The sequence below is a fragment of the Netta rufina genome (genome assembly GCF_964035555.1).
Source record: "Netta rufina genome assembly, chromosome: 11".
NCBI lineage: Eukaryota > Metazoa > Chordata > Aves > Anseriformes > Anatidae > Netta > Netta rufina.
The window spans coordinates 14010772-14032254 of record NC_140134.1 but is presented as its reverse complement, the minus strand read 5'-3'; the positions used below and the strand labels follow the sequence as shown (position 1 = coordinate 14032254).

At 40.0% G+C, this 21483-nt stretch overlaps 1 protein-coding gene across 1 annotated transcript in view; it reads left to right on the top strand.

Moving 5' to 3' along the window:
• The window catches only part of ARNT2 (aryl hydrocarbon receptor nuclear translocator 2), a 102828-nt gene that overhangs the window by 59849 nt on the left and 21496 nt on the right, over nt 1-21483 (top strand). Inside the window, exons 7-12 of the mRNA XM_084293237.1 lie at nt 1195-1260; nt 1714-1799; nt 10627-10703; nt 12756-12890; nt 13761-13835; nt 20028-20179. Of these exons, the coding sequence (XP_084149363.1) occupies nt 1195-1260; nt 1714-1799; nt 10627-10703; nt 12756-12890; nt 13761-13835; nt 20028-20179 (591 nt within the window). The remainder of the gene's footprint in view (nt 1-1194; nt 1261-1713; nt 1800-10626; nt 10704-12755; nt 12891-13760; nt 13836-20027; nt 20180-21483) is intronic.

Here is a 21483-nt window from a genome sequence, read left to right as displayed (position 1 = left end):
TTGGATGTTATTTAGCAAGGCTGTTACAGTCTGAGGAGCCAGGAGATGTCTTCAGATACATTTCTGGGTGTAGCAGCTGTGGTTTGCCAGCATGGGCAAGATGCTGCTGGTTGGCAGCGCCTTGTTTCTTTTGAAAGACAGCAGCCTGAATCCTGTGGTGTTACTACATTTAACTGCTAATTTCATGGGGAAAAGAAATACAGCCTGGCAGAGAGACACTTGGAACACTGATTTCCCTTCCTCCAAGCTGCACATAGTAGTCATGTGAGGAGGACTTTTTTGTGCAAGGAAGGCCTAATGTCCTGTTTACTGTTTTTCCCCAGCTTTTAAAACAATTCAAATTGCAGTTATTTTTTAACACTGATTCTGGAAACTCCAGTGCATGAAAGTAGTTTTAGACATTCCAGTAGCCCCATTGTTTTTGTAATTCTAAATCTCACTTCAATTGTTTGTTCCTTCTCATTGGCAGTGACTGGTAAAAATAAATAAATAAAAACCTTGTTAGAAGAATGATCCTCAAATAATGTGAATTTTCCTTGGGATTACTTCTTTCATTGTTATTGTTCTTTTTGTCAACTGCAAACGAACTGTTTCAATCCTTCAAACTATTTACTTAGCTTCAAACGGATTGTTAAAATTATGCTGTTACACATAGAAATGCCACAAAATATACAGGAACAAGTGTTAAACAAAATTACTTGTCAGTATAAATAGTCCATTCTTGCAAAGATTAGTTTAATATCTAACAATGTTATAGCTGGTGTGTGGCAGTTGTAATGCTCTGTCCAAGAAAGCTACTAATACACCGCGATTTTTTTTGTGTCGGTGTATGGGGACCTGACACAAACTTGTCTAGTTTTCACTCTTTTTGTAATTTATTTCTATGAAGTGTATCTTATTTATATCTTGAAGTGTAAGCCACTCTCGGAATGTTTCAAATAGTCCTTAGGTTTGGGGAGTTGGAAGGGAATCTTTATTTTTCTTTATGACATAGAGAAAATAGTAGTAGTATACCCAAAAGGCTTGAGCTCTGAAAGCTGCAAGTTCTAAGAAAAGATGTATCTGGGACTTCCTGTCGGAAATAAATATCCATTACGGTCTACTTATGCATACTAATAAAGATCTTAAAATGCATTTTCATCTCAGGTATTTATGTTCGTTTTTGAGCCCTTTCAAATATGAATTTACTTTTAGGTGTGGAAATGCTCCTCTGGATCATTTACCTCTGAACAGAATAACCACCATGAGAAAAAGATACAGGTACTATTACTTAATTTACTGCAACAGTCAGTTGCCATAAGCACTCTCATTTTTCCACTGGTCTAATGCTCAAGTGCCGAAGAGTACTACCAGGACAAACATCTGCACTGGCGTACAATGTGAAGTAGTCCTGGGTCACAGGGGAGGAGAGCTTGCCACTCAGTTCAGCTGTGGCAGTCACTGGATCTTCTTGCAGGCTGTGAGCAAGTTACTCAATTTGTCTTTAACCAGTACCATCTCTGAAATACGCTTCACTGTATTTCTCTGAGCAGTATTGTGGAGAACAGGTAAGGTTTGAGTAGCATCATAATAGAGCTGATATTGTGCAGAACTCTAGGGTCATGGCTGTTTCTAATATTAACGTTAACGATAAATCATTAGTAGTAGTTTTAAAATGTAAAGCTATTCTGCATGTCAATCAACATGATATTTTTGTGTTTCCTTTTCATTTAGGAATGGCCTTGGCCCAGTAAAAGAAGGTGAAGCACAGTATGCTGTTGTCCATTGCACTGGCTATATCAAGGCATGGCCACCAGCAGGTGTGTATCTTGTACACGACGTGCAACGCACGGTCTGCAAAAAGAGATGGAAACATGGCTCAGGATCCATTTGCTGGTACAGAGCTGGTCTTCTATCGGATTTTAGAGGCTTTTGAATATCAAGCAGTCAGCAGCTGTTACACTTTCAAAATCTCCTCATTGTTCCTGTGAAACCCTTCTCAATTTTATTGCCATGGAGTGCTGTAGGAGTTGTCAGTAATGCAGGACTACAGCAATTGAAGCCAAAAGTTCAGTCTGATAGCCCACATAAAAATGGCCAGATTTTAAGAAGGTAAACACAGAGTGCTTGTACCTCTATAAAGCACCAACTAGTGCTTTTGTATTTAAGTACCAAGTTGCAAGAACCCACATATGAAAATGTGTAATTTCAATTCTGGTGCATAGGTCTTCGCTTCAAAGTGGTGGTGGTAGTGAAGAATGTTCAGCGTTTGTGACAAGTTCTCTATTAAGGCTGTTTTTCTGAGAAACATGTCTTGATGTGCTTCTTTGAACTACAGAGAAAACGTTTACCTTCTGTAACTTAGTATTGCACATGGGAATATTTACCCTGGAAGAATTCAAAGAGGAGACAATGGAGTTCATCCAGACATCATCATGAACTGGGCTGGCTGACCTTGGCATTTGCAGTAGTTGAAGAGGGCTGTTTGCAATATGACAGCGCCTGGCATGAATCAAGCCATGAGTTGTCCTGCCCTTTTGCGGTTGTATACCACAAGCATAAATCACATTTAGGCAGGGATGAATGCTAAAAGTAGTTTGCACCGAGTCTGTACACGGGTGTGCAGATTACAGGCGTAAACCTGTTGTTGATTTCCTGCTGAACTGTAGTTTCAGAAGTTATATAATATTTCAGTTACCAGTGATTTTCATCTTGCACACAAGCACACACAAATATACATGTTTAAAATAGTACAGAACTGAAGCTTGTGACATTTTCTGTAACTTTTGCAGCCAAGAACGGGGCTAATTTATATCACACGTGATCTGTGCTGGTTCAGACCACAGTGCAGACAGTGAAAACCTCAGCTCTTATTACTGATATTGTTTAATATACTTCAGCATGATGTAGAAGTCAAGATGTTCCAATTTCATTTCAATCCCAGAAGAGTGAACAGAACAGTGTATGTAAATTGCTCTATGAAAATGAAACATTTTTGTTTGCTTCCACAAAGAGGTCGGTCTTTCTGTTGGTATTCCCAAGCATAAGTGAATTTAGCTGTGATATACAGGATGTCTCTTCAGAAAGATGCAGGTCAAATGAGATTTCTTGGAGATCCTCGCTCATTTAAAATGAAAAGCTTGCTGTACAGTATTGGAACCTTAGAGTCCTAACGTTTCAGGGCTGTGAGGTGTTTTCCCCTACTATAGCTCCTCCAGAACCACACAGTTGTCCCATGCTTAGCATCCTCTCCAGTCTCGTCTTCAGTAGTTTATGGGAAGATTATGTCAGTATTCTTGGACTATCTTTCACATAAGATCAAGCAGGAATTTTCTGGTTTCTGTCTCCAGTGTTCTGGTGCACTTCCAGAAGGAATTCATATCCTGTCAGCTTTTACTTTGCTTGGTTAAATCATCCCACTTCTAATCTCCACTCTTACTATGTACTCTTTTCTTTGCACTTACTCATCTTTTAACTTCACTCTTCATAATGTCGGTCACCAGAGCTAGAGTCTTGTTCCAGATGATACTGCGGTGATATATAATGAAAAGGGTATTTCCTGTCCTGACTGGCAGTATATGATATGGTCTGTTTCTCTTTTATATGGTGCATCCTGTTGGCATCTTAAGTTGCCTAATATATATACCAGACTGTCTTTTCCTCAGTTGTTGTCACTCAGTATCTTCCAGTTTATAACAAAAATAGCTGTGAATTGTGTGATCTTCTGATTTCGTAATATGAAGTTTCATCCCGTTTCTGTTGCTGTAGTCTGTGGCAGTTATTGGTCCCCAAGTGCATGCTTATGCATTTAGAAATGTTGAATTTCATCCCATTTCTGTTACTCCTCTCCTCAAAATCCCATGGTGCTCCCCCTATGATATCCCAGTGCTCCTCCACAATGTTAATGCCTCCAAACTATAGCACAGTCCTAAGGGATGTTCTAGTTTTTTTAAGAGCCATATGTGGAATTTCAGTGTTCTTTTATGTTACCATCCAGATTGTTACTCGTCACAGTCACGCCTCAGTGCCTTTTTCAGGGCATATAGTACAGAATCGAGACATCTTTCATGACTATTTATTTGCCCTCACCCCCAAGTCTTACCCAGTTTGTATTGGTGATTATCATGTATACGGTGTCTTTAGGAGCTGAATGGGAATGGGAATATCTAAAGGCTGAATTGGCTTCCAGTATATTTGGGTAAATCAGTGGCAACATTACTACATTTGTTCTCATTTCCAGCAGTAATTCAACCATAATGTGCAAAGCAAATGAAATAACTGCACGAGTAATCGAATTTGCTAAAGCTTTTCCACCCTGTAATAAAATTACTTTTTTTCAAGTCAGGTAGCAATTAACAAGCCCCCAGCCTTTTCATCATCTATGCATTCATGGGAGTAAATGTGTTTGTGCCAAATGTCAGCTGTTTTAAAAATTAGCTGTAGAAAGTATCATTTTCACTTATTTTTCAATTGCCAAGTGGACACTCCAATATAAACTCTATATCTTGTTCTTTCACAGTATGCAATGTGGCACGTGTATTATGCAACTAAGACATAAGGCATACTCCATAAAGAAAATAGCAAATATTTAGCAAATTTACTTAATCTGCACTTAATTAAATTTGTTTAGCACCCAGTATTTTTTCTTTCTGGGTTGTATTGCAGTGTCCATCGCCAGTGTGTTAATTCTTTTTCAGTCTCACGCTATAGAACACAAGCAGTAGTGATGCAGAAATGCTAAGACAAGAACTGATGCACCATCAGTGTTAATGTGATAGAGCAGCTGGTCAAAGGTTTGACAGTTGCTGCTATGAGTAACCTATGCTAAATCACTCAGGTAATTTGAATATTTTAAACATGAAAACAAATGAACTATGAACAGCTGTCATCAGTATGGTGGCATGTTTTAAGGTTTGGGCTTGCTTTTTGGAGATCTAAAGCAGAAAGCAAATTCAGTTTTGTCTCATGTCTGTGGTCAGTGTGAAATCACTTCTGCCCATCTAGCCTTTTTTTTCTTTCTTTTTTTCTCACCTTATGGAGCAGCAAGGCTCACCTGCTTATTGGCAGGCTGCCCGTAGTGCCTTTGTCACTTTGTGATAGACGGGAGAGAAAACAGAGGAAACATCATACCTCGTCGTCCTCCCAGAAGTGAGCAGGGAGCAGGCAGGGCCCATGGGCAGCTGGGCAGCATCTGCTTCCTTCCTAGCAAAGCAGACCAAGGGCACAGTCTATGCTTCCTCTGCATTCCCCTGCAGAAGGTGCTCTTTGGCCGTTCCCTTAATCCCGTGGGGTTTGCCTTTGGTCGAGTGAACCACAGAGGGAAGACAGCTGCTTGGAGGGGTGGCTCTGTTCAGACTGGGTGTTTTCCTGGTCTGTTCATTGTCCTTTGTGTCTGCAGCAGAAGGGTCAAGCTCTAAGTGCATGTACAAGCCCCAGCATATGATATGTGCACACCCATACACTCACAAATTTTAAGTTGACCTTAGGTGGACCCTGCATCAGGGTAAGTTTTCTGTGGAAGTGAGAGGATTCAGATCTTCCAGATCAACATTCCAACCTGTTATGTTGTTCATTTCTTACGTGGAGTGTATGTTAGAATAAGTAACGACAGTGCAGTGTTGCATTATTTTGAATGAGATGAAAAGCCCCCTTGTTTGAAACTGGCTGTGTACCAGCTCCAGGCTTTGTCCCCCTGTTTCCCATGAGGCAGCCCAGCTAGAAGACCGTGTGATTCTTAGCCCAGAGAATGCTTCAAGCTCATAACCAGTCACAAAACTGAGAAATGCTGACCTTTTCCTGATCATTCAGTTTTGAACTTAAGCAAAAAAAAAAAATTACAAATTTTTCATCCCAGAGCATCTTATTCCTGAAAGGAAATTAATCTTATGTAGTCCATATGATATGTTCCTAATAGTTTATTTTCATGCTGTAGCAATTGATGGAAAATATTTTGTGGAGAGAGAAGATACAGTCTGTCAAGATGTTGTTAGTTTTCTGTAAATCAAAAACAGGACCTGCAGAAGAAAACATTGTGAAGAAAAGGCTTAGATAGATCCTCATTTCAAAAACTTCAAATAAAAAGTCCCAGAATAATGTCGAATTCAAATAATGTTGAAATCTTCCTCTTTTTTTCCTCCTTAGTTTTTTATCTTAAAAAAGAAACAGTTTGGTCTTCCAAGTCAGACTTACGGTAACGTCTTAACCACAGCATGCCAAAGCTGTTAGGTTATTTTAAAATTTTGGCTGGAATCTGGACGTTTGTGTAGAGTACTCCCTCTTCCAATACAAAACAAAATAGTTGCTTGAATATTCTTTGCAGTACTGTCATTTTAAAGTTCTGGGTTTTGCTTTGTTTTTTTTAAAAAAAAAAGAACCTCAGCTTTTAGTGGGATTTTCACAATCATTTTCTTCGGTATGCTGTAAATATCCACAGTTCCCACTGTTGTGTACGAGAAGTAATCGCATGCAGTGCAGTTTCATGCACAGGCATGTAACTCTATCAGTAATGGTTCTGATGGAGATAGGCATTTATAGGGGATTGCTAGAGATCACTGGGCACTCACTCACGTCTTTCTAAATACCCACAAATGATTTATTTTTGAGTGTAGTGAAGTGAAACCACAAATCCACTACCACAGTTCTGTGTCTTGCAGAAAGCGTGGGGCAGAAGGACGGAGAAAGAAGGCAGAAAATGAAGTTTTTTTCTGTTGTTAGAGCCAACTGGAAGCTCAATGGGAAAACTAAAAAGTTCCTTATGTCCACACAAACACATGCCATTACCCTGTGGGAAACTGTTTGCTGGCACACAGGACACTTGGAAATTAAATATAACCTCTAACAGCACAATGTTCTATTTGTGATGCTCCGTTGCAGGCTTAGCTGTGTAAAATGTTGATATTAACTTGAACAAGCATTGCACTATATTTATTATTCGAGAGAAGCATATATTTGGTGTTGAGAAATAAAGCCTCTGTCAGGGTTACATGTAAAGAATGTGAGTAACTGATGTATGTTTATTTTGTTCATGTCTTCTAAAGGTCAGCAGCGTGGCTGCTCTCCTGCATGCTTTTGAAACTTTTCTGATGATGCTGATGGTGCTTGATGAATTTAGGAGCAATGTTACATTTTGTTAAGAGCTGCACAAACCTGTCTTAACAAAATCTGTCTTAAGAAAATAACTTCCATCTGTGGAGTGCTATCAGGAACAGCCCCTACACTGCAGACAAGTGGACAGTCATTTTGGCATATTTTTGCCCTGGGCACTTTTAGAAAAATGTCAGTACTTTACTGGGTCACGTATTGATTAATTCCAGCTTTTTTTTTTTTTTATTATTCATAATGTGTCTTCTGGGATAAACCAACTAATAACTTTTCCAGTGTGTTATGCAGACCAAATATACTCCATCTTGCAAAAAAAAAAAAAAGAAAAAAAAAAAAAAGAAAAAACAACAACAACAAAAGGTGAAGTTTAGATCAACACCTTTCCTTGCCGACAGAGTTCCATCAGAAATGGTGTTTCTTAGCTTGGTTTAATTTTGGAGATTGTTTATGTTGCTTTGAGTTTATTTGGGCAGTAGCAAGATTGTACAAAGTTCCTAAAAAGGAAAGTGCTGTTGAAAGCTGCAAAAAAAAAAAGATTATGCAAAGTGGAAGCCATCCAGCTGGGTGTCTCTGCTGTCATTTCAATGCACTGTGCCACTGAGGAAGTGACTGAAACTGCTGTTGAAGTCACAGGAACATACTTCAAAATTGTCCTCTCCAAATGGAAAACTCCATTTAAAAGAGATCTTTTGGTTAAGATTATCCAATCAGAAGGTCTAAAATTTCCTCCTTAAGAGCACTCTTCTCTGTGTTTAAGCGGCCTACCTCTCAGAAGTACCAAGCATCCCCCAAGAAAATCCTCTGGAGGTGGCAGGATCTCGAGTCACTCACCATCAGTGAAATCAGACCTCTGCTACCAAGCTGTCTGAGCGTAACCGCCGTTACTTCAGGCGCTGGCTTTTAGGATGTTTTGGTTTTTGGCTGACGGTTGAACTTGCAGATTTGCCCTGTGTGGAGCTCAGGGCTGAGCGACATCCCCAGAGGCATGCAGTCCCTGCTGCAGACCTCCAGCCAAAGTGTTACAGTCCTCTCCTGTTGCTCCAATTTTCTTTCTTCATGTGGTTGTTTTGTATGCTGCTGCATTCCTTTCGCATCAAAGTCAGCATCCTTGTGTTCCTTCTACCACATCATTTAATTTGTCCTGCGCTCGGTTCACTCCTCCATTCACAGCTTTGTAGGATGAAACAGAGTCCAATTCCCTTTGCAAACTGCATCATGCAATCCTAAGTTAACCATTTTACACCTAATTAGAAAGAAAATTGGTCACGTGGAGGAGTCTGCCTTTAGTTTCAGTCTCTCAGCCTTCCCTACCCACCACATGTATGTGATCAAACAGCCTTGTGTCTGCCAAAATCCTGTCTTAAGTGGACAGGATTTTTAGTTGATGTGTTTGATGCTGCTTTTTCAGGACAGTCTTCTCTTTTTTTTTTTTTGTTTAAGAGGCAGCCAAATTCAGTTCTTCTGCATATTGGAGCTGTCATTAGTTAATTACTAGGCCTTGTGTTGAAGAAATAACTCTGTAAACACAGCAAGGAAGAAAAACAAAATAATTCGGTAATCCGACTCTCTTAGCTGTGGTTTCATGTCGGTGGTTTGTGCACTTGGTGATATGCTGCTCCCTCAGAGCATGGGGCTTATGTTTTGGAGGCTTTTTCATGGTTTACTTAGTGGGTGAAGAAAGAGAGACTGGAATAGTGGTGTGTGAAATGTCAAAGCAATGCTTTGTGATTTAGCTGCCTGGAGGACCCGATTAACTGCGGGCAGCACAACGCAGTCCCGCAGGAGGTGTCCGTGCAGCCTGTCTTCGTTTCAGGGATGTTTTACATGGCCCCAGTCAGGTGAAGCTGTGGTTCAGTGGAGGTACTTGGTCAGAAGCATGAAATTGAAAAATAATAGGGTTCTGCCCTGTTACTTTTAACTGGTTTAATGACTGATTTTTTTTGAAGTGTATTCCTGAGGTCAAATACTGCCATCTTGATCTTTTTGCACAACTTAAGGAAAGATTTCAGAACAAGTGTCTGAACTTTTGTTGAGGGATATCACATAGGTTTAAAGCTAAATTTAGGGCCAAAATTGTGTCTATAAATAATAATATCATTGTGTAGAAGACAAAGGATTTCTGACATTTTTTCAGTTCTCTTGTGTGTGACATGGAAATGTCTTTCTGTGCTTCAATTTCCCACTTGTTAGAAGGGACAATGGTGCTTCTCCTTTGTAAGCCTCTTGAGGTCCCTTAGAAGTATCCTAGTTACCTGTTAGTGGCTGCAAATGAGGTCGGCCATCCAAAATTGTGAATTTTGTTGCAATTAAAGTTTGTGATCATGATATATATAGAGAGATATATATGTAAATGTTTTTATCCATACTTTCTGTATTTTGTTTTGTTGTATAACCCAATAGGAACTGAAAAATAACTGTAGAATGATATTTAGAAATTGGTAGATCAGGTTGAATTCTTTTGATACAGAATACATCATTCAGAAGCTTCTTCATTCAGTTCCTTTACTAGCATTTATTGTCATTTTCCAGAGGTGTCATTTAAAAAAGTTGTATGCCATCGTCTTCTGCGTGGTCCAAAGATTAACCTATGTGGGGAATTATAATTTTTGACAATAGGGTGGCTGTTGTTTCATGATTGGTAACTGCTTTGCAATTAATTTCACTGATGAATCTTATTGAAGCCAAAAATGCATCTTAAATGATTCACTGCCTGTTGTGACTGAATTCCTTGAAAAGTCTTGTGAAAGAGCTTGCAAATCACATTAAGTAAGTCATCAGTGTCACTACTGGGATATTTTTTTGTTTTCAAATCCTCCATAGGAAACTGGTATCTCAAAACTTGAGTTGGGAAATAGCCTTACTAAAAGTTTAGCCAGCGAGTGAGTAAACAGAGCTAATCTGAGTGTTCCTATTTGTGAAACACTGAGATGGAAAACAGTACACATGTATGTTTTGAAATTATTCCTGTGTTTATAGTAGTTACTCCTGTTACACAACTGAAACATGCACTGTTAGCTAAGCATCCGCATTTTTTCGGTCTTTGAATGTAACGACCCAGATTTAGTCCATTACAGAAAAAAGTAAAACCGGCTGTTAAATGTGGGCATGAAGTTGATGAATAAGCTAGGCTGTGCCTTGTTTTTAAGGCTGTCGATAATAGATTATTCACAAAGAAAACTGAATGCAGCATGCGGTGACTGACCATTTTAAGTGACAACGTGGTTCCAGTAACATGCTGCAGAGCAGTCCTCGTGGAAATGTTGTTGCCCATCTCAGTGTGGTATGGAGTTTTTGTACCTGCTTTGTCTTCAGCAGCTGAAATATTGCTGCAGTATTTGCTGTATTCGCATTTGAGATGTGTAGTATCAAGCACAGTTGAGAAGGATCATCTGACCTGAACCCGGAGATAATGTCTGAGTCCTAGAGAAGGTGATAAGGTCGTTTGGTATGATTCAGAGCATCTAGAATAGCACAGAACCAGGCCAGCAGCATCTCTGCTCATCCCAGTTTCCTAATTATAACAGTATTTGTTATTGTTTACTTTAGGAATGACTATACCAGAAGAAGACGCTGATGTGGGACAAGGTAGTAAATACTGCCTCGTGGCAATAGGAAGGCTTCAGGTAATGCCAGTCTTTCCTTATGTAAACTACTTCTGAAAACTTAATCAGTGTTGTGGTTTAGGTGTAAAGGATTTGCACGAAGATCTGGTTCTTGACTATAACTTTTAATATGCTTCCAAAGCATAAAGTGTCTTGATGTCTGTGTGCAGTCTGGGGCTTGCTTGGAATACATCGACAGAGCAATGACAATGTGGTTTTGGTACACGTATGTTTAACCCAACAACAGCAACAAAGATGCTCCTGGAACTTGGGCACGTGCGGACCTGCTGTTCTGTAGGGTGCATGGGGCTGCAGTGCTGTGGGTGGTGAGAATCCTGGGAGTACAGGTGCTGCAGATGGTAGGTTTAAGTGGCTCCCAAAACCAGCAGTATGCTCCCTGCTGTTCTCTCACCTGTCCTCTCATTCTGGTTAATCAATTACTTGAAGGAAGGTAATTGCAGGAGTTATTTTGAAAATGGTAAAGATAAGGCAGTCAAGAGGCACTTAACATCTAATGGCTTTTTTCTCAACATGTGTTGTATTTTGCATTCAGAGGTGATGCCAGCTGAGGGAACTGTGAGAATAAAACTTTACTGCCTTTTTGTCCGGACCGTTGCAACCAATGTATTATATATCCTTTGCCCATAGCTGGTGAGAATTCTGAGCTGAATCTGGAGCAGTCGCAGTTTCCACAGCAGGAAAGCTAGTTTTTACTTTTGCAGCGTGGGAATTCTGCCATGAGCAAACGTGTTTGAGCCTCCTGCACGATCCCTTGTTGGCCTGCACTCATTGCCATATGCTAGGATGGCATCACTCCTTGCAGGATAGAAGGGACCCCTTGGTAGAGCACAGGTGCCAAGCCTGCCTTAGTCGAGGCACACAGCCTCCACATCACTGGAAACGTCAGCACTTCTGCAGAGTGTGTCTCTATTGTGATGGCAGACCTACAAAAGTATTGCACGATGTTTTTGAAGTTAATCATACTTTTATAATCAGGGGTAATATATTCCACTAATGGAGAGAAGGAAGTTATGGGGATTCATATGTTAGAGCTGCCAAAGAAAAACTATTTCCGAGAAAATCGCATTAGTAACATGTGGAGTGTCAAAACATCTGTGAGGTTACAGAAGCCAGCAGGGCTATGGGAGGGAGGGCAAGAGGAGGCTCCGGGGATGGGTTTAATTGCAAAGGAGTCAAGGTACAGAAATGAAAAGCTGTGCTCTGTAACAGTAAATTGAAATGTTGCATACAGTCAACTGGCAAGTCTGCCAGTTAACTGACGGCAAAAAATGAGATTTTGTTCCTTTTGCGTTGGCACCTTGTTAGCCTCACTGGCTCTGAAAGTTGTAAGAAAAACAATAGTCTCATTTGTAGCCGCAGCAGGAACGGATGGAAATGAAGTGGGCTGATTGCACAGTTTTCAGGCAGAGAGCTGGAAGTGCTTCATTCTGTCTGATGAGCTTTGAGGAGCGTTTACAGGAGACCTGTGTCTCTTCATTGCTAGCAGCCCCTTGCTGGTCTAACAGCACAACCTACACCAACCTCTGGAAAACTTGGTCAGGTTGTCTGGGAGTTTCAGGTGAGGCTCATCTCACCTGGCTGCGGCTATCTGGAAGTTGAATGCTTAGTCTGAGCTAGTCCTAGATACATTTACAGATAATGAGTTGGCCTCTTCTAAAGAGTGACCTTCCCATCCTAAAATGGCTGGCTTGACTTGTCCTTGGGGAGGCTCTCGTTCTTGGTTGGCAAGGGCAGGAACCAAGATGCCTAACTTCAGTGTGGTCCCACACAGTGAGATGAATCCAATTGTATTCTATCCTTACTGTATTGGGAACTTCTGATGTATTTGTTTTCCTGCTGTGCTGTTAAGCCTAGCAAAGTGCCGTGGGGTGAGATAATTGCAGTGCAAAGTAGCATAAAGGTGGTTCTATGTCATATACCCATGCTGTGGTTTTATATATGACTTTCTCAGTAGTTAGTTTGCCAACTGATTTTGTTCTTTAGCTTTATTATCAAATCTGAGTTCAGGTTGCTGTTCTGTGAACTAAATGCTGTGGACTTGGTTGGTCCTAGGTAACCAGCTCTCCAGTGTGCATGGACATGAATGGCATGTCGGTCCCAACCGAGTTCTTGTCGAGGCACAACTCTGACGGAGTCATCACGTTTGTCGACCCCAGATGCATCAGTGTCATTGGCTACCAGCCCCAGGTCAGTGAGCCGCTGTCAGTGCGGAGACTGGTTAGACCTGATAAAGAGAATTCCGTTTGCACATTAAAAATGAAAGCAGCAAAACATGAAATATTTGTAGCTGACAATTCATATGTTGTGAAATAAATGATGTTCATTTTTCTTTTCTCTCTCTGCTTCTGTAAAATTTGGTTTTCCCTTTTATATGGGGGATATCTTCTTATCCTTTTCAGATCTGATTAAAATCCAAATGGCAAGATGCTTTAAATCTTGCATGGCTAGCCAATGAAGACATGCTGTGATAGAAAGTTTAACAATGCTTGGAGAGAGTTTTAGCTCTGTAAATCTTAACTTCTGCTAGTCTCTGGAAAAGTAAGAGAAGATCATTTATGGCATGTACTTTCCTTTAGGCTTACATCTGTTCCTGTGAGTAGGAGGCTAGTAATTGAACTGAGGAGAATAATAAATGAGCTTCTGACTGCCACAGCCCTCCCTCAGATAACTCAACAGTTGCAATTTACAGGCAAAAGTCATTTCTTCTAATTTGTTTTTCCATTTATTTTGATTTTAGGTAGCTTTATAATGACCGTTTTTACAAAAAATATTGCCATAGAATGTATTTTTGTAGAGGATGTCACTCTCTTCAAGACATTGTTTCACAGGTATTAAAAAAAATCACTTAATATATGTTTGCAAATGGATGTGTCTGTGCAGCAGGACAAATACAGTGCAGGGCATGATGCCTATAAACCTTGCTTTTATGTTCATGTTTGATTAACTGAGTAGTCCCTTTGAGGATGATGGATCTAGTGGCTGCAAGGATTACTCACACATCTGCCCAGGGATTTGTATTGTGGTTTGGGTCTTTTACAAGGCTTTGTTTTATTCTAGGATCTTCTGGGGAAAGACATTTTAGAATTCTGCCATCCTGAAGATCAAAGCCATTTGAGAGAGAGTTTCCAACAGGTGCTGCATCCTGTTCCTTTTCCTTTGCTGTTTACTTATTTATTTATTACTATTTCATTCAGAGAAATAGCTTTTATTTTACATTTCAAGGTATTTTTCTGTTATCCAGGGGAAGGAGTGGCAAGATATGAAACAGTCTGTTAATCAGTTAAGGCATTCAGTTAAGCCGCATAAACAGTAGCTTAAGCTCAGCATCTGTTGGCTCTGTTTTCAGAAATAAATCACCTTGTTATATATTTTGTTTTCTTTTTACAAAAAGTTAACCAAGTGTTTGCTGCACAGCTAGAGCTGTCCTTTCACTTCAGAGATGCCTGCATAGATCCCACTGTGTTAAGTGGTAACCAAAATTATTTACGTTCAACAAGGTGGGCTGTTGACTTGAAAGTAATTACATTAATTTGTAATTCTCTGGATTTTTTAAGAGGGGAATATAAAAGCAATGTATAGATACATACTCACAGATACAGTTTAGCATTGTTAAATTTGCTTAGCAGTGGACCTCACTCTTCCTCCCGAGGCTCTTCTAGTGTCTTCAGTGAGAACAGGGTTAGCTGAAACTCAGTGGATTTCAAAATTAAACCTGCATATAGTTTGCGACATAAATTCTTTGCTTGCATAGATAATCTGCTTCATATCCTTTATGGGAAATACACCACTTTACATCAACAGAGGCATTTATGCCATTGTAGTGCTTATTGTTTCAAATTAATCTGGGACATATAGTAGGAGTGCTTCCCCCAAGACTTCTGCTCACTGCTGGTCTTTGCAGTGCCTTCCCTCCATGCACTAGAACAAGTTTGTGTATCATGTTTAACTGATTACTGAGATCCAGATGATGTAATTGGTTCCAGATTTTCTGACAACAGCCTATAGCTCAATCAAGGATTGTTGTTCCATCTTGTGCTAGATGTTGAGATGTGTTTTCAGCTGTGAAGCATGGAAACGAAGTGATTTTTAAACGAAACTATTTACTCAGGCATGGCATGCAAAAATGGAGCTTGAAAAAACTTCTCTGGGGAGAATAACAGAATGGTGTTCAGTGTCCATGGATTGTGAAACTCAGCTTATGGTCTCTAAATTTGATATAGTGTAAGATATCAGTGCTCCTGAGCTATTTCTTACCACCACCACCATCCTCAAATGGACAAGTGTGTGAGCGCTCGGCATCCATTGCAGTGGCTGTTGAAAGGATCAATTTCAAACAGCAGCTAAAGACCTTTTAACTTTAAGGTATTGGTTCACAGGCAGGAGCATCTGAGAGCTGGATGCTTGAAATATCTTACCACACCCTGTCATCTCCACCCTACCTTCACGTCGTGTGATGCTGCGGGTAAACCTACCTGATGGCGTCCTGTCACCAGCAGTCAAGTCCTACTCCCACTTTTCTGTCCTCCCTGACCTCCTCCCTGCCCTTCCTACTGTCCTGATACTAGCACAGATGGCCTTGCCTGGTGGGGTAGCCAAAGGACCGCTCGGTTTTGCATAGGACTCGCTTTCAGATAGCTCAGCTCCCCAAGCCTATGCCTGATGGCACCAGTGGTGCAAGAAAAGCAGCAAGAATGCATATGCTGTTTTTCACTAAAGCCCAAATGATTGATTTCACTAATTCATGCAAGAGACAGTGACAGAATGCTGCTGGATAGTACCAAGTCAAATATCTGTCTCTGCAGTGATTGTCTGAGTGCAGCCTGGGGCTCAGGAAGGCTGACTAACTAACATGCCAGTTAATGACTCGATGCTCACTGAGTGCACTCGGGCCATAGGGGGCTGCTGCTGTTTCCCTGAAGTCAGTTGCTGGGCACTTCGCTGTCACTGCTCAGTACTGGGCATGTCCATAAACAATTTGCTGGATCAGGGACTTCCATGAGTTGCTCAAGGTCATGCAGAAAGACAGCAGGAAAAAAAAGCAAATTAGAAGTGAAAGTTCCCATTCACTTGACCTGTGTCCAATCTATGAAAATATCGTGCTGTTTCTCTAGCAGGCGATTCCTTTTTCTGTATATTTTTGTTCAGTACAGTAGCAGTGTGATTGGAACTGTTATTTCAATCATGGAATAAAAGACTGAAGTAAACAGTTGAGCTATGCACCAGGTGGTTTTTATTTCTGAAGAATGTAAGAAAGTAAAGGTTAAGCATTAGCTTTGAATCTTTTTTTTGTTCTATTTTGTTTGTGTGCACTGCTTTAAGACAGTTCAGGATTTTCCCACCAGTGATCTCTGTGCTTTATATATTATTACAGAATTAGTGTTTGCTTTATTCATACTTCAGAACAATAGCTCATTGCAGTTTGTTTTATTATTGTTAGTTTGGCCTTACAAGACTTTTGCTTAAAAAGGTAACTGTGATTTCCAGTAAACTCTTTTTTTTTTTTTTTTTTTTTCTCTCAAACCTCCTGTAAACTTGAAATTTCTAGTTTGCTGGCAGTATCAGAACCAGGTTGGTGCATAATAGAGGAGGAAAGGAGGGAGGGGTTTGCAGGTTTTGGTCAATTGCCAGCATCCATCTCAAAGCTTTTACTTCCTTGGGAAGATAAATTCATTCATCAGGGTGGGAAAATCAGGCCCAAATGAGATATTCTCAAGGCCAACATCAACAAATAGAGTTTAGTATCAAAGGATCCAGAATACAGCTATTCGATATCCAGTCGGATGCTATTCAGATTAGACACTTTTACACAAGTTCTGTGTTTTTTACCCTGGGTGTGGTGGTAGAAAATTGCTGATTATAGAATGTTGCTCACTGAACTCAAACTACAAAAGCATTTATTAAAAATAAAAGGTCTTTGCCTTAGTATTATTTAGAACTTTTCCAGACATTTCTAAAAGTTGTGTGTTTTTTTTTTTTTGTCGTTCTTTCCATTTAGTCCTGTAGCTAGTTGATCAATTTGAAATGCATTTGAGCACATTTCCTAACCTGATTGCTTGTCAATAAAGACACAGGGTAAATACTGGGTTTCTGCTGAGATAACTACTTGTGGGAAATATAGCAGATAATGATTAAGAACCCTCGACAAGATGTGGCATTTATTTGCAGTAGGCTTTCCCTGAGGCCCAGCTGAGGTAGCTTAGTGAAAAAGTAATAAAAAATAAACACACATATCCCAGGTAAGTGCCAGCTGAATGACTTGGAACCATAGAAGTTTTCTTCTGACTTAAACCCAGGATTATTAGATAACACGTATAATGCAGCTACAGTGCCAGCGTGCAGGTATTGTTTAGAGCATGCTTCTTAAATTCATCCGTGCTTGTCAAAGAGAGAAAGATCCAGGCCTCAAAGTTCGGAGTAAGTGCATTTATTTCCAGGGTTCCCAGGGACCAGGACCACATTACTCATTTTGAGATAACCCGTTATTACATCATCTTCGGTACATCAAAGCCTTTGTTTTTTTTTCCATCATACTGAGAGAATCAAGGTGAAATTTGTCTTGGTACCCAACTGTTGACTTCCTTGAAACTTCGGCTACCAAGGCCAAAGTTTGAAATGATTATTGCCAGACACTTAAATTCTGACTTAGTTATAAGCAAGTATGCTGTCCAAGCAAAGAATTGATGCTCTGTTTTCATTAATGCTATTAAAATGGATTATCTCTGGTCTCTCCGTTCAAACACTGGCTCATTCTTTCTTCTTGTGAAAGCCAAAAGTGTTTCTTGTTAGCACTTTGCCATCATAGGTTTTTTGGTATATAGTTGTGGATGCTCTTTCACTTGATTTATTATGTGGTGTGTTTATTTTCAAATACAGAGATACTGAATTTCCCCCAAAATTGTCTTTCCATGCAATGTGTGAGCTCTGATTATTTTTGTATAATTATTGAAACTATTTTAGTGAATATTTTATTTAGCAGCTTAAATTGCTTCTTTTGGAATGGTCTGTTTTAACTTTAGGTATTGCAGAAGTAATCTTCAAGGTTCATTTCAGCAAAGCACTGCAACTTGTACTTAACCATTAGTAGGTGGTAAATTCATTTATATTCAACTATGCCCCTAAGAGCTGTTTCATTTAGCACATGCTTAATTCCCACTACATTTGAAGCTTAGTGCACTGCTAAGTATTTTTTTCTGGAGACAAATCATTTTTGTCTGTTTCGTATCTCTGGTTATGCCTTTAAGGATCTGTCTTCTTCCAACATAATTGCTGGCTCCTATGTTTTCTTTGGGAGTTCTCATTCCCTGATCGTTACCATCCCAGCAAGGTCTTACTGGATCTGTTCCACACAGCAAAATTCATCTACACATCAGACAGGTCGAGGGTACCGCCGCTTTTTATTCTTTTTGTCTTTCCCATTAGTATTTCTCCAATTAGTTATCTTTCCCTGGTAAATAATGGTAAAATTATTTTCCCATCCTTTTTCTTTCATGTCTTTAATTATGAATTATGACCCTTCTCTAACTGCTTTTCTTCATTCTGGTTTATCACTTCTTGACAAAATGTAGAACTTGTTCTTCATCTCTTCCCCTATCTTTGTGTTATCTTGGGCAATTTAACTGCTGTTTTTAAATACTGTTACCAGTTCATTGGTTGGAAAAAATAAGGTATAAAGGGAACTTGTCAGTCTTTGGACAGGAAAACTTATAATGAGGAAACAAGTGCATAAGATAAGGATTATTTTTTTAAGTCATTTGCTATCATTAGGAAGAGGCAGTGAAAAGAAGAGATGAGATATAAGAGAGCAGATGCTTAGCAGAGCCCTAGCTAGGTGCCAGACTAAGACACTGAACAGGGATTTGTGAAAAGGGACTTAAAATTTGATAGTCTTTTTTTTGGATAGTCTTTCTTAAAAATAGCCTGTGGGTCCTGCTAGCTGTGTGTCTTGAAGTCTGCATGGTGCGTCTGTTCTTATGCTTCAAGGACAGGGTGTGTGTTAAAGCTTTCTCCGAAGTGGAGTTATGAACAGACACTTTTGAGAGAGAATCCATCTCTGAGTAACCCTGACTTAGTGCAGTACTGTTGGAGAAGAGGAATTGTGTCAGGATGTGACATCAGATGAGCAGTGTCCTACTGCTGCTTCCTAATATGAAGACATAAGAGACTTGCAGTCCAAAATATGTGCTGGTATTTCGTGGCTGTCTTGGCAACGGAAAACACAGCTGTCCTGAGCAGCACTTTGAGGTCTTTTGTCTTGGGGTGGTTCTGCCTTTAAGTAATGCTTGAGAAGGATGACTGGTGAGGTCTTCCAAGTCATGCTGGGATGGCTGAAAGGGCCCCCAGGCCGTCTGCATGCCCCTCTGACAGAGGTTAATGCCCTGAGACCAAAAGGGCTGAATCCGCAGAAATGTTTGCTTCTCAGCTACCTCTGAATTAACACCCAGAACCCACCATCAGTTTCCATTTGTGTCAGTGAGCTGGCCCCAAAACTGTGGTGACTGAGTGCTTCTGTTGGCTTTGTGTGGCAAGACTGTCACACCCCATGGGGGAGGAATGGTAGAGTTAAATCTTGTAGGGAAATACATGTCAGAATCCTCGTGGATACAGAAGGCTTTGATAGGTAGAGGCACTCAGCAGGTAATGCTCAGAGTGTTTCAGGATCAGATATTAGTGATCTCAAAAAAGATTTAGGCACTAGGGTAAAGATTATTGGGCTTGTAATGTTTGTAGGGAAAAAAGCAAAAACATCCATATGTAGTTTCTAAGTGTGTGTAAGTATATATATATATATATATTTAAATATTGTACTAAATTTTGATGCTACTGTATGATTTGCTGTGTCACACATGAATCATATAGCCAGGTATCCAAGCAGAAGAACAGCCAACCTTATAAAAATTTGTTGTGGACTTTTGTTTCAGCTGTAATATTTAGTTTATGATATGCACATATATACATAAATGTTTAAAAGAAGCCTCTCTATGGTTTCTGTCAATCTCTCTTGATAAATGTTTGGGATTAAAACCTTCTTAAAGCTTCCCTGTTGGGATAACAGCACAACCTGTTGGTGCCTGAATCTGTGTTCTGCTTATATGCAGGCTGGAAAGGACATTTTACATAACAAAGCATGGGGAGCTGACTCTGAAGGATATAACTTCAAACATGAATCAGATTTTGGTTATTTTCTTTGAATTAAGAATTTTCCTGCTGTGTCCATGGGTTTCTGCAATTTAAGTTCAGAACACACCAGTTACTGCTGTTTACTATTCATCTGCACAGCAGGTAGCAATCATCTCCTTTTATTAACCTTTCCAAATGGTTTTGCAGGTTGTGAAACTGAAAGGTCAGGTCCTGTCTGTGATGTATCGTTTTCGCACCAAAAACCGGGAGTGGATGCTGATCAGAACCAGCAGCTTCACGTTTCAGAATCCTTACTCTGACGAGATTGAGTACATCATCTGCACCAACACCAACGTGAAGTATGTGCCTTTCAGATGCTCACGTACATGGTTTTGAAAGAACTGAAGCATTACTTTTGCTGTTAGCAATGTAAATGCACATTCAGATTCTTGTGGTAGCCTGTTTTTAGCCACGTTTTGTGACGCTGTTGCAATCTGTAGTAGGGTTTTTCTGCGTTATAAGATCCTGCAGCATAGCTGTTTCTCTGTGTCATTATCTTGCAATGCTTCCAGGGCCTGGCTGCACCAGGAGAGATGTCACTTATCTGTTACGTCATTCAACAAACCCATTGATCTCAATCCCGGCTTTTTTAAACTAGCAGAGAGCTTCCAGCAGCCAACCAGCTGTCATGATATTGGCTTCATTTGTTAGCCAAAACGAAAATTATGTCTCTGTGTTAACAAGTAGCACACAAGTTATCAACACTCCTGCCTCTTTTTCACTGTGATCATACCGTTAGGTAGTCCTGGGTATCCTCTTACAGCCTATGAAAGCTGATGATGTGATTTCCTACTAGGCTAAAGTGGGAAGGGTTCCTACAATTCAGTTGAGATCTGATGGAATATCCCCAAGTATGGGGATAGATCCAACCCCTTATATGATGAGGGTAATGAAATCATCCTGTCTTTGAATAAATACTTTCAAAAATCTGTCACTGGATCTGTTAGAAGTCAGTTGAATTAGTGGGTGTCTCATTCTGCAGCTGATGGAGCTGCTTCTAAAGAAAAGTCTTGCTAGGAGAACAGCAGGGGTTCGTCACTGTGTAACTGAGCAGAGAAGGTTTTGGAGCCTCCTGAGTTCCAAGCCAGCAACTGCAGGAGCTGATCTGGTCTTGATAAAGCTGTTGCTTTATAGTTGTTAGGTGGTGTTTTTTGTTGTTGTTGTGTTTTGTTTTGTAATAAATATATTTTTTTTTATTTCCAATATAAATTCTAAAACAAGATCTGTGTCTGGTCTGACCAGAGTTGTTTCTTGTGTGTGTGTGTTTTTTTTTTTTTTCTCCAAGTGTTTAATTTAGAGGAAATTATTGGATTTAAGATCTCAACCTGTTAGACTGAAAGTGCATGCTGAAGGAGCAGTCTACTAGTGGAGATGCGCACTGAGAGCTCCACTTGTAAAACCAACCCCCTGGGGCTTTGGCATTTGAACTACTAGAAAGCTAGTATGTGTGTGTGTGTTCCCTGACTTGTTCCTGGAGCTGTGTGTTCCCTGACTTGCTCCTGCAGAAAGGTGTTTGGACGTGGCACCTACCTGGGCTAGAAGAGTGGCGCTTTCAGCCTTTTGGAACCCATCATCAGAATCAATTTGCTTAGTTTTTTTGTAC